Here is a 13,716-nt window from a genome sequence, read left to right on the forward strand (position 1 = left end):
TCATCAACCATGGAAGGCATAGTTGGAGTCAAATCTTATGGGATTTGGCACAAGTTTAGGCATGATTTGAGTGCCATATTTAACTCCTCCTCCCTTCACCTATAAATAGTCCACCATACCTAGCCACTCACACACCACAAAATTCGAAACCCTTGCTGCATATTTTAGAAATTCAGCAGCTCTCCCAAGCCGAAAATCCACTCAAAGTCGTCCAAGAAATTAAGCCGAAGTTCTGTCCGAAGAAGGAGCAAGAAGTGACCCTAATCTCGAAGCCAAGCCACCACGTTTTTAGCATCAATAATTATTGTAAGTGGGCTGTTTTAAATCTCAAAATTTCGGTTTATGCATATGTGATTTTTCGGTTTTTTTTTTTGGATAAAAACTTCGGTCGAGTACAATCCTTTTCCTACTCCTTCTTGTGTTGTAGTCATTCGGTTTTAAGCACTGTGAGGAGTCGACTGTATATGGGTGGGAATCCCAACCATGACGTACCCTTACGCGGTGGGGGATATAACCGCTATACGGCCTCGCCCTCTTAGAGGAGTAAAAATTAGGGACTGACGTCACTAAACCATATAAAGTAGATGAGCCGCAGTGCTTGGTAAGTGTTTATTCATGTGATACGAAAAAATATTATGCAAGTCATGTGTTTTCTTTCGAAATTTATGCATGTTGATTTATTGTGCTCGATATTCCCCCACTTGCTGAGTATTCCTCAAAATACTCACCCCCTTACAACCCTTCCCAGATAAGCCCGAAGAAGAACTCGAGGAGGAAGAGTCCGAACAGTTCTCGGGATGGTGAATGCTCGAGGAATTTAGACTAAGTTTAAAGTTTATTATGTTATCCAATTTAGGTTTCCGCATTAAACTCTGTCATTTTCGGATTTCGGTATTGTAAAGACAATGTTTATTTCGTTGAAATTATGATATATAAACTGGTTCGGTTTATACTGTGCTACAAAAGGCTTGTTGTTTCGATAGTGTGATTGTTAAACAACGCCGGTGTCAATCTCGAGTTTCGGGGCGTGACATTTAAGTGGTATCAGAGCCGCCAGGTTCATAATCCGGTTGGGGACGAAAAAATTTTCGGAAAAATTTTCGGTGAGATTTCGAGAATCGGCCAATGCTATCCCCTCCGAAACGGCCCAACGAGCGATTTTCACAATGTTGTGAGGTAGGGGCTGAAATCGCAAAATTCCTTCGTTTAGGCATCCGAAACGTCGTTTTTGCCGTTTTAGGAAATATTCGTAGACCCTATAACTTCGCATAGGAAATTCCAAATTCGATTCCGTCGATTGTTCCGGAATTCTCTCGACATATGCTTCGAACCCATATGTCAAATTCAAAACTTTCCATTTTTGGAAAATTAAATAAAATAAAATATTTGTATATATTTCGAAAATTACATGTATATTGCATATTGTCCCTTGTTCTATATTGTCTCTTTCTGATTCTGAACATTTCCATTTTTGATTTCAGGAAATGTCTCCATCTACTCCCATGCGACCCCGCACCCGTGCCCAAGCTGCTATTCGTATGAAGGAGCTTGCCCTTCACTATCAGTCCCGTCAGATTCAGCGACTTAGAGCCAGATTAAGTGAGAGGAAGAGGGAGGTCGAGACTCTAGCCGCTGAGAAGGAGGAGATTCGTGTCCGGCTTAATCAGTCGATCTATCAAGGAGAGCTAGTTCGAGGTGATAACATGGACCTCAGAGATGTCATAGAACAGTGCAAGTATCAACATGGAAAGTTGCGAGAGGATGTGGAGCGTTATCGCAAGGAGCTGGAGGAAGAGAAACAACAAAATGCCAAAGGTAAGAGGAGACTGGAAAATTCAGGTGATGCCATGAACAACCTTACCTATGTGAACCAACGTTTGGTCCAGCAAGTTGAAGCTCTAAAGGACCAAATCAAGCAGAAGAAACAGTACCATCTGCAGTATCAGCAGCATTAGAATGACGAGATGGACGTGGCTGATGCGGAGAGACAGGAACTTAAGGCACAGGTGGCCCAGCTCACTGAAGAGAACGCCCAGCTCACTCATATGGTGGAGATACTTCAAGAGGAAGAGCCAGAGGAGGAACCGGAAGAGGCAAGGCCGATAGAGATAGATGAGCCGATAGCTGCCGTAGGAGATGGAGAGATAGAGGACTAGATTACCTTGATGACCTTTCCCTAGTACTAAGAGTTTATATTTCCATTGTTGCTATTTTATTTTATTCCGTACGATTTGTTTCCATTCAGTACTATTTGTTACATTCAGTTGTTCATCTACATTCAAAAATTAATAAAAGTTATGTTTATTTATTAACTTCAGTTGTTCCAGCATAACTTGTTTATTCAATCTTCTCGTTATGCACATCAAATTCTTAGAAGCGTTTAATTGTAAGAAATGGCCGGTAGACCACCAAGGCAAAATCGCAACCCCCGTTATGCAAACAACAACAATGCCAATGAAGAGGACAATGGACCCCCACCTGGTTTCAGTCTTAACCAGGCCGACCTGATGGCCATAGCCACGATCGTGGCAACGACACTGCAAGGGTTAGTGAACCCGAACGCCAATCAACCACCACCACCTCCACCACAGCACGGAGTCAAATTCCACTATGAGTCACTGCGCAAGAACAGGTGTCCAACTTTCAGTGGAACTACCGACCCTGAAATTAGCCAGAGCTGGCTGAAAAGTGTGGAGACTCAGCTGCGACTGTTGGAAGTCCCCGAGGCACTGAAAGTGGACGTGGTTGTGCCTTTCCTGGAGGATAGAGCAGGCAAGTGGTGGGAAGCAATCTCACCAGCCATGACAGCTGCAGGACCAATCACTTGGCAGCATTTTAGAGAAGTTTTTCTGAAACAGTATTATCCCGCCGAGGTCAGACTGCAGAAACTGAGTGAGTTTGAAAATTTCAGTCAAGCTCCAGACATGTCAGTTGTGGAATACACCTCCCAGTTCAATGCCCTAGGATCTTATGCTCCGGCAATCATGGCAGACGAAGTTTTGAAATTACACCGCTTCAAGAAAGGATTGAACAGTAGAATCCAGTCGGCTTTGGCAGTCTATCAGCCAACGAATTTCTCAGACTGATGGGCGCGGTAATCCGAGCCGAAGCTGATATCCGTCGAAGGGAAGGGGAAAACAGGAACAAGCGACCCCCTAGCGGCCAGCCTTCTCAGGGAAAACCAATGTTCAAAAGGCCCAATCAGTCAGGTGGACCTCCCTCAGGGCAATCCCCCGCCAACAACTATCAAGGACTCAAGCCATGCCCAACTTGTGGCTTCAAACACGCCGGGGAATGCCGAAGGGCCAGCGGGGTATGCTTTGGATGTGGAAAATCAGGGCATAGAATTGCAGAGTGTCCTACCGCCGCCAACCGACCAGCAGGGCCAAACAAAGGAACTGTGCCAAACACAGGGGCAGGCCCTAGTAAACCGAAAGAAGACAAACCTAATGCCAGGGTCTTTGCCATGACTCAGCAAGAGGCCGACAACGCAACTGAAGTTGTGTCAGGTACCATTCTAATTCAATCAGTGCCTGCTTATGCATTATTTGACTTTGGTGCTACCCACTCCTTTATGTCTAAGAGGTTTGCTAAGAAGTTAGGACGTAAGCCCGATAAGCTAACTGAACCTTTCCGAATAGCCACACCTACCAGTAGGGCCATTGAAACTGACGAAATTTACAGAGATTGTAAAATCAGTGTCGGTGAGCAGATTTTTAGTGCCAACTTGATCCAGTTGATCATGGTTGATTTCGACATCATATTAGGAATTGATTGGTTAGCAACAAACAGTGCGATAGTAGATTATAAAGGAAAGATAGTCAGACTCCGGACCCTAGATCAGGAGGAAGTCGTCTTTCATGGTAAATCCAAGGAACGAAAGTCACTGCTTTCCGCATCTCAAGCTTGGAAAGCCATGAAATCCGGAGAAGACATCTACCTAGCAATGATCAGTGAAATAAAAGAAGAAATCGAGTTGAAAATGGAGGACATCCCTATAGTAAGAGAGTTCCCAGATGTTTTTCCCGAAGAACTCTCGGGAACGGTCCCGCACCGCGAAGTGGAGTTTGAGATCAATCTGGTTCCCGGTGCTGCACCAATCTCTAAGGCACCTTACAGAATGACACCAGCCGAACTCAAAGAGCTGAAGGAGCAACTCCAAGAATTGCTAGATAAAAGGCAAATTCGACCGAGTGTGTCCCAGTGGGGAGCTCCAGTACTCTTCGTGAAGAAGAAAGACGGGAGTATGAGATTGCGCATCGACTACAGAGAATTGAACAAGATCACAATCAAAAACAAGTACCCTCTACCTCGGATAGACGATCTGTTTGATCAGTTTAAAGGAGCCGCCGTCTTCTCTAAACTGGATTTGAGGACATGATACCACCAGTTGAAGGTCAGGGCTGAAGATATCCCCAAAACAGCCTTTCGAACCAGATATGGGCATTATGAATTCACAGAGATGCCTTTTGGTCTGACCAACGCACCGGCAGCATTCATGGATCTGATGAACAGAGTATTCAAGCCGTTCCTGGATCAGTTCATAGTGGTATTCATCGACGATATCCTCGTCTATTCTCCTGACGAGACGAGCCATGAAGAACACCTTCACCTTGCTATGCAAACCTTAAGGGAGAATAAACTCTATGCTAAGTTCAGCAAGTGTGAATTCTGGCTAAGGAGTATGTCATTTCTAGGACACGTGATCTCGAGAGCAGGAGTGTCAGTGGATCCAAGGAAAGTAGAGGCGATTACAGAGTGGCCGAAACCTAAGAACGCCACCGATATCAGAAGCTTTCTTGGATTGGCAGGTTACTACCGGAAGTTTGTCGAAGGATTCTCCTCGATAGCCATGTCATTGACGAAGCTCACACAGAAGAATTCTAAATTCATCTAGAATGAGGATTGTGAGAAGAGTTTCCAGACATTGAAGGAAAAACTCGCATCCACGCCAGTATTGATCCTGCCCGCAGAAAATAAAGATTTCACTATCTACAATGACGCCTCTAAGGATGGTTTAGGATGCGTACTCATGCAGGCAGGAAGAGTGATCGCCTACGCCTCAAGGCAGTTGAAACCGCACGAGCAGAACTACCCCACTCATGATTTGGAGCTGGCAGCGGTTGTCTTCGCCTTAAAGATTTGGAGGCACTACCTCTATGGTGCTAAATGTGAAATCTTCACAGACCATCAGAGCCTCAAGTACTTGTTCACCCAAAAGGAGCTGAATATGAGTCAAAGACGATGGATCGAACTTTTGAAGGACTATGACTTGACCATAAGCTACCATCCGGGTAAAGCAAACAATGTGGCTGATGCGCTAAGTCGGAAGGGCCCAGGAAAAGTAACTCTAGCTTCCCTCTCGGCCCAGCCATGTTTGCAGGAGACCGTCAAGTTAAACCAAGATAGAGACCTGGTACTACTTAAACTTAAGGATCAAGTCAGAGAAGAGAATTCGCAAGATCATCAGATGAATGACAAGGGAATCCTATGGATGAAAGGAAGACTGTGTGTGCCAGACAGTGGTAACCTTCTCCAAGAGATAATGGCAGAGGTGCACAAGTCGAAATTCTCAGTCCACCCAGGCAGTACAAAAATGTACAGAGACCTCAAGAATAGTTTCTGGTGGAATGGCATGAAGAGAGATGTAGCCGAATTCGTCTTCAGATGTCAGGTATGCCAGCAGGTCAAGGCAGAACACCAGCGACCTGGAGGATTGCTGCAACCTCTGGATATTCTCGAGTGGAAATGGGAGCATATTTCCATGGACTTTGTGGTAGGATTGCCAAAGTCTAGGCAGAGCCACGACGGTATTTGGGTGATCGTGGACAGACTGACGAAGACTGCACACTTCTTACCCGTCCGCATGACTTACAATCTCGACAAGTTGGCTTCGCTGTACATGGATAATATTGTGAGACTGCATGGAGTGCCAGTGAGCATCCTATCTGACAGAGACCCGAGGTTCGTCTCACTCTTTTGGAAGAGCTTTCAGGAGGCTATGGGAACGAAAGTGACCCTAAGTACGGCCTATCATCCTCAAACCGATGGACAAACGGAGAGAACCATCCAAACCTTAGAAGATATGCTGCGAGCATGCACTCTTGAATTCAGTAGCAACTGGAGCACTCATTTACCCTTAATCGAGTTTGCTTACAACAACAGCTATCACAGCAGCATCGGAATGGCTCCATACGAAGCTCTTTATGGGAAGAAATGTCGATCACCACTTTATTGAGATGAAGTGGGAGAGAAAACCGCGGTGGGACCTGAGCTAGTACAGATGGCCGTAGAAAAGGTTAAGATCGTTCGGGAAAAGCTCAAAGTAGCTCAAGACCGACAGAAGAGTTGGGCAGATCTTAAAAGAAGACCTGTATAGTTCAACGTGGGCGAGAAGGCTTATGTGAAAGTCTCGCCTATGAAAGGAGTTGTCCGATTCAGTAAAGCTGGGAAGCTGAACCCTCAATATGTTGGACCCTTTGAAATCTTGGAAAAAGTGGGCACACTGGGATGCAGGCTGGCACTGCCACTGCCACCAAACATGTCAAGAATCCACAACGTGTTCCACGTGTCCCAACTAAGGAGATACATCCCAGACCCAAGTCATGTGTTGGAGGTAGAACCACTCATAATTGAAGGGAACTTGGGAGAAGGACTGAAATACGAAGAAGTCCCTATCAGAATCGTGGACACCAAGGATCAAGTCCTCAGACGACGCATCATCCCCTACGTCAAAGTGCAGTGGTCCAACCACACAGAGCGTGAAGCAACTTGGGAAGTTGAAGAGAAGATGCGAAAGGATTATCCCTACCTGTTTGACGACCAAGCCAACTCCAGTTTCGAGGACGAAACTTCCCATAAGAAGGGAGGGATGTAAGATCCGATTTTTTTTTTAGCCATGCAAGTATAATTGTAAGGAAATTGTAGGATTTGATTTTTGTGTTAAATGAGATATGCATGGTAAATAATTATTGATGAAATCTTTGTGGCCAATACAAAGATATCTACCTTAAGGCATGCACAATTTCGAAAATTTGGAAGGAGATTTTTGCAAGATTGGGATATAGTATACAAGAAATCAAGACATGTGAGTGCCAAATAAAATAAAATCCAAAAAAAAAAAAATTAGCATAATGTGCCTAAATGTGAGATTTGTTTGAATATTGAATTATATGCAACTTGAATTAAAAAGATGGAAGCAAATCTTTCCCCCTCCCTTGCACCAATTTTCGAGCCAATCAAGGTGCTAGACTAGGGAATTAAAAGCTCAATTTGGGAGCAAAATCATCAACCATGGAAGGCATAGTTGGAGTCAAATCTTATGGGATTTGGCACAAGTTTAGGCATGATTTGAGTGCCATATTTAACTCCACCTCCCTTCACCTATAAATAGTCCACCATACCTAGCCACTCACACACCACAAAATTCGAAACCCTTGCTGCATATTTTAGAAATTCAGCAGCTCTCCCAAGCCGAAAATCCACTCAAAGTCGTCCAAGAAATTAAGCCGAAGTTCTGTCCGAAGAAGGAGCAAGAAGTGACCCTAATCTCGAAGCCAAGCCACCACGTTTTTAGCATCAATAATTATTGTAAGTGGGATGTTTTAAATCTCAAAATTTCGGTTTATGCATATGTGATTTTTCGATTTTTTTTTTGATAAAAACTTCGGTCGATTACAATCCTTTTCCTACTCCTTCTTGATTTGTTGTCATTCGGTTTTAAGCACTGTGAGGAGTCGACTGTATATGGGTGGGAATCCCAACCATGACGTACCCTTACGTTGTGGGGGATATAACCGCTATACGGCCTCGCCCCTTTAGAGGAGTAAAAATTAGGGACTGACGTCAGTAAACCATAGAAAGTAGATGAGTCGCAGTGCTTGGTAAGTGTTTATGCATGTGATACGAAAAAATATTATGCAAGTCATATTTTTCTTTCGAAATTTATGCATGTTGATTTATTGTGCTCGATATTCACCCATTTGCTGAGTATTCTCCAAAATATTCACCCCCTTACAACCTTTCCCAGATAAGCCCGAAGAAGAACTCGAGAAGGAAGAGTCCGAACAGTTCTGGGGATGGTGAATGCTCGAGGAATTTTGACTAAGTTTAAAGTTTATTATGTTATCCAATTTACATTTCCGCATGAACCTCTGTCATTTTCGGATTTCGGTATTGTAAAGACAATGTTTATTTCGTTGAAATTATGATACATAAACTGGTTCGGTTTATAATGTGCTACAAAAGGCTTGTTGTTTCGATCGTGTGATTGTTAAACAACGTCGGTGTCAATCTCGAGTTTCGGGGCGTGACAAATAAGGCCTGAAGGGAGGCTCGGACCATGAGAATAATAGTAGAAATTCGTTTGAGTAGAGGATGTTTGGGAATACAACCAAAGCCCCACATTGAAAGATTAAGATGAAGATCATGAGTTAATACGATGAAATAATATCTCCATTGGTATGAGATTTTTTGGGAAAAATCCAAAAACAAAGTCAAGAGAATTTATGCTCAAAGGGAACAATATCATACCATTGTGGATATATGTGACTTCCATGCCACAACACGAGTCATTTGAAATACATTCTATTTTGTGTATCTAATGTGTATATAATTATGATATGGATTTCAGAGTTCATTTTTTATTTTATTGTTAACAATAAAACTATAATCAAAATATGTGGATTTCAAATTCATTCATCTTAATGCAATGCAAAGTTGCGTTTGGATTAATGGATTTCAAATGCATAGACTTCAGTATATAGTCAAATGTATTTCCATAGTTTAGAGAAAGAAGGCCATAAATTTCAAATCAACATCTTCCATTTTTATATAATGTTACATGTTAGTTATGATGGATTTCAAGTTCACTAAATAATGAATGTATTTGAAATTCACGATGGATTTAAAGTTCACTAAATAATACATGCATGTGAAATTCATTGTTACAATGATGTAAATAAATAATATATAAATTTATGATTTCATCTATTATTTTATTATTAACAATATAAATAAAATCAAAATCCATAAATTTCAAATTCATCAGAATTTACAATTAGACACCGAAAGGCTTTGACCAAATCCCACAAACATTTAAGCAGGCTTGGAAACTTTCAAAAAAAAATGAAATGATTTGTTATTAATTAATGTACAAGTGTCACGCCATGGCCTCCAAGTCTTGTTGGACCAAATGCATGCGATAAACAAGAGAATAAGTGCATGGGACCATGCTTCCTAAAATTTCTTCGATAAAACTAAAAAAATAATCATTCTTTTTCCAAATTTGACTGCCTAAGCAGATTATTTTTAATAAATATTAACACAATCGCTTCTTTTTATATTAAATAATCATGACGAAGGAGTTGATTCACACTACTTCGATTTGAATTTCGAAATTTTATATGAAATTTTTAAATAAAATCAAATACTATCATTTTTTAGAGTAGGTCTCTTGTGAGACGGTCTCACGAATCTTTATCTGTGAGACGGGTCAATCCTACCGATATTCATAATAAAAAATAATACTCTAAGCATAAAAAGTAATATTTTTCCATGGATGACCCAAATAAGAGATACGTATCACAAAATACGACACGTAAGACCATCTCACACAAGTTTTTGCTTTTTTTTTTTTTAATAATAAGCATGATTTCAAATTCAAAACAAGATTGAGTTCAAAAAGTTTAAATAAATAAGCTAGATGCACGTGTGGAGACAAGAATTTTGTGGGTCGGCGCCGAAAAGCTTGTGGACATATAAAAAAACAATTTCTTGCATGAAAGTGAAGCAAAATCAAGCTTTAATTAGGTACCTTTCGTTCTTGTAAGCCAAGAAAGGACGGGAAAATATTAATATATCATCCCTCCTTGGATGCTCAATATCGAGATCGACGAGAATGATTGTTATGAATTAAATAAAAAAAATTCTAAGATTTTGAAAATTTTATATTTTTTGTCCCAAAATTATACGTACGTTTTTTTATTTTTAGTCATATTGTCAGTCAATTTACGGTTTTGATCCATTAATTTTTATCGGAATGCGGATATACGATCGGAAAATAATGATATATCACCAAAAATTGCTTGTTGTGTGCCATGCCAAAGATGAATGATAACAACAGAAACACACATGTTTATTTCACTAAGTGAAGTTGGCTTAGTGAATCTTACTACGTTATTGTGTCATATCTATTATTACATTCTCATCTATATCTAGATCGTTAGTATGTGAGCATTTGAGTGAAAAATGACTAAAATTAAGAAAAAAAATGTAAATTGGTAGAGTGATCGAACCATGGTGCTTGAGCTGCTGTGCGATTTAAAATATTTGAGTTGCACCGTTACCACCAGCTATAACTTTTGGTAAAGCGGCAAGCGCTCGGTCCTACAATTGGTATTAGAGCCAAGGTCACGGGTTTGATTCTCATTGATTGCAAGAAATGCAATTATTGGTAGAGCGATCGAACCGTACGTGTTGTTTGAGCTGCTTTGCGATTTAAAAGATTTGAGTTGCACCATTGTCCCTGCTTGGTAGAGCGATCGAACCGTGTTGCTTAAGCTGCTGTGCGGTTTAAAAGATTTGAGTTGCACCATTACCACCAGCTATAGCTTTTGGTAAAGCGGCAAGCGCTCGGTCCTACCTATTAATCGTAGACCAGTATTTTTAATCATGTATAAAATATTATATAAATAATTTCCAAAATGATTTTTATGTCTGTAACAAAATCGGCCCAAGTCGAACCTAAAATACAATAAAAACGTGCAATTTCACGCTTGGCATATAATTTCGTGCTAGTGAAAAATGGATGCACGGAGCGATAATTAATTAGCTGGGACGGGTGATCGGCTAGAAAAATTTTCATGGACATATGTAAATTATTATCATTTTTTTTGGCAATAAATTTGGACTTTTAATCCTAAAAAACCAATATTTTAATCATGTATATTATAAAAGAAAAATTGTAATTTTATTATTTTAAGGTGATATGTTTTGGGTTTTACTCATCTAATTTGACGGTATTTAGTTTTCATACAGTAACTTGAATTTTTTTTTTTTGTCAAAAGTCAATTAATCTTCGAATATTGTTTATTTGACACTAATGATATCCGACATAGCTCTTGTAACGAGAATAAACTTATATTATACACACTGAATAAATAAAACAAAAAGAAAAAATAAGTCAAAACAACACTCAATATTTCAAAATAAGAGGCAAAATCTTTTTATTTTTCTTAGATATATTTTAATGTGTTTAATATCGAATTTACTCTCGTCACATGAACCATGTAGGAGAATATTGGTGTCAAATAAACAATATTTGGTGGATTTAGTGGTTTCAGATGAAAAAAATGATTAAACAAAAAAAATATAACTTATTAAATAAAAATCAAACATTACAAATTATAAAACTAAGAGTATGTCTCTTGTGAGACGGTCTCACGAATCTTTATCTGTGAGACGGGTCAACCCTACCGATATTCACAATAAAAAGTAATATTCTTAGCATAAAAAGTAATACTTTTTCATTGATGACCCAAATAAGATATATGTATCATAAAATACGACCCGTGAGACCGTCTCACACAAATTTTTGCCTAAAACTAAAACTCTATATTTATCAATTTACTTAAATAAAATTCCAATTCTCTCACACCATAAACAAAGGGATATTTCATTTTCAATGAGAGATGACACGTCCACGCTTAGACCAATCTAACAAAATTTGTCGTATTTTAAGGAAGCGTAGCCGAATTGAAAGACTAATGGTTCCATTTTCTACATTTCACGTTTGGCATGCTTCTATATATATAATTTAAGTAGTCGAATTATGCATATCTGTATCTATATATATAATAGTAGGCTCCAAAACGTTCTCACAAATCTATTTTCGTGAGACGGATCAACCTGATCCATATTTAAATGAAAAATTAGCATAAAATATAATACTTCTCATGAATCAGGTCGGGTTGAAGATTCGTACAACAAAATTGATATATGAGATAATTTTGTGAGATATTGTTACAAGAGTTTTTGTGTATATACATTACAAAAAAAGACACTAGCTTATCGACGGTTTTCAAAATACTGTCACTACATTTAGCACAGTGTTGCAAAGACCGTCGCAAATCGCTTTTTTGTGGTGATGTATATATATAGAGTGAGAGATGCATACATTTCATAATTTTTCAGACTTGGGAAATGCCAAACTAAAAAGAGAGAGCATCTGAATTAGCTTCCCAGGCAAGTATGTTACACTCTTTATAAACTTTTGATCTTTCTTTAATTTTTGTTCTTCTTTCCTTATCTAGTTTTCAGACCAAATACGATAAAATTAATTATACTTTGCTTCGTGTGTAATTAACTATTCTTAACCTTTTTGTCTTAATAATTATGATTTTACGTAAGGACAATTCTCGTTTCATGAATAAAATGTGACCAATTAACCAACCAACAAAACTACTTGTTACAAATAATGTCTTCTTGTTGCATCGATACATATAAAATGTTGACTAATCTGGCTGACATTGAACTTGATAAAATGAAACTGTTGAATAATTGAAAAATGAGATTATTCAAGAATATACATTGAATACCGAAATTACGCATTGAATTTCTGGTAGTAGATCCATAATCAAAAAATTGTTTGTGATTGGAAAAACTGGTTATGAACATAATAATATTTTTCAGAGGAGGAGCGAGACGAGATCAATAAATTAAGTGGAGAAAATTAATAAAACTAGGTGTGACCAAAACATGATTTTCAAAGAAATTGTACATAAAATTTTAACCTTTTTTTTTTCATTTGCAATTTATAAGTTCTTCTACATAATACAAGCAGGGTTGCCCATTGCCATAATTTTATGATTTTATGTACATATAACTTGTGAAGACATCTTAGTTTAACTCATATTATTTTTCATTCTTAAATCCAGGTGCAAAATAATATACCATATTATAAAATAATTAGATCATATTATATTATATAAATTGGTTTTTTTTGCATATAAATTGATAATTTTGATACCATTATTGTAGGACCGAGTATTTACTGCTTTACCAAAAGCTATAGCTGGTGGTAATTGTGCAACTCAAATCTTTCAAACCGCACAGCAGCTCAAGCACGACTGTTCGATCGCTCTATCAAGCAGGGACAATTATTGCACCCAACAATCATGTTTAGAAGTCCATTAAAAATACAAAATTTCTAATTTTCAAATTCTGTGTACTTCATTGACCAGATTAACCTTGGTTAAAAGTTTATTTCTTTGTTTGCTACCAATTAAGTATTTGTTAATTCGCGCACATATTCAAATCTTTGAATGTAAATTTGTTCGACGAATATTAAAAAATATTTTTTTTAAAAAAAATATTTTTTTTAAAAAAAATATTTATCCCGATCTACGGTGTACGATTTACCTAATTTCGTGTCTCTTTAACTAGTTAATTATTGATTTTATTTATTTTTTTAGTTTCTCGCAATTCATATATATCAAATATCATTCTTTTGTATATAATTTCTCCTTTTAATATCTTGACCCCTTACTTTACCATTTTTAAGAGGGTTCGATTATAATATTTTGTCAAATTTTATCGGGGAATTTTTTATTTTTTTTTAAAAGACCACTCAAATATGTGTGGATCTCACTAATAAACTTAAATTATTTATTAATTACCAATTATTCTGTTAAATTAGAATAAAAAAATAATATGAAT

General features: G+C 38.3%; 1 protein-coding gene across 1 annotated transcript; it reads left to right on the plus strand.

Annotated features, from left to right (window-relative positions):
• Positions 1–6,418: 6,418 nt before the first annotated feature.
• LOC140977456 (uncharacterized) lies at positions 6,419–6,877 on the plus strand. Its single transcript, XM_073442198.1, has one exon. The coding sequence runs from the start codon at positions 6,419–6,421 to the stop codon at positions 6,875–6,877; it is 459 nt and encodes a 152-aa protein (XP_073298299.1).
• Positions 6,878–13,716: the final 6,839 nt, after the last annotated feature.

The sequence above is a fragment of the Primulina huaijiensis genome, chromosome 5 (assembly GCF_012295235.1).
Source record: "Primulina huaijiensis isolate GDHJ02 chromosome 5, ASM1229523v2, whole genome shotgun sequence".
NCBI classification, from domain to species: domain Eukaryota; kingdom Viridiplantae; phylum Streptophyta; class Magnoliopsida; order Lamiales; family Gesneriaceae; genus Primulina; species Primulina huaijiensis.

Bases quoted from the DNA above. Each gene is read 5' to 3' on its own strand.
- LOC140977456 (XM_073442198.1), top strand. From the start codon at position 6,419: ATGAAAGGAGTTGTCCGATTCAGTAAAGCTGGGAAGCTGAACCCTCAA.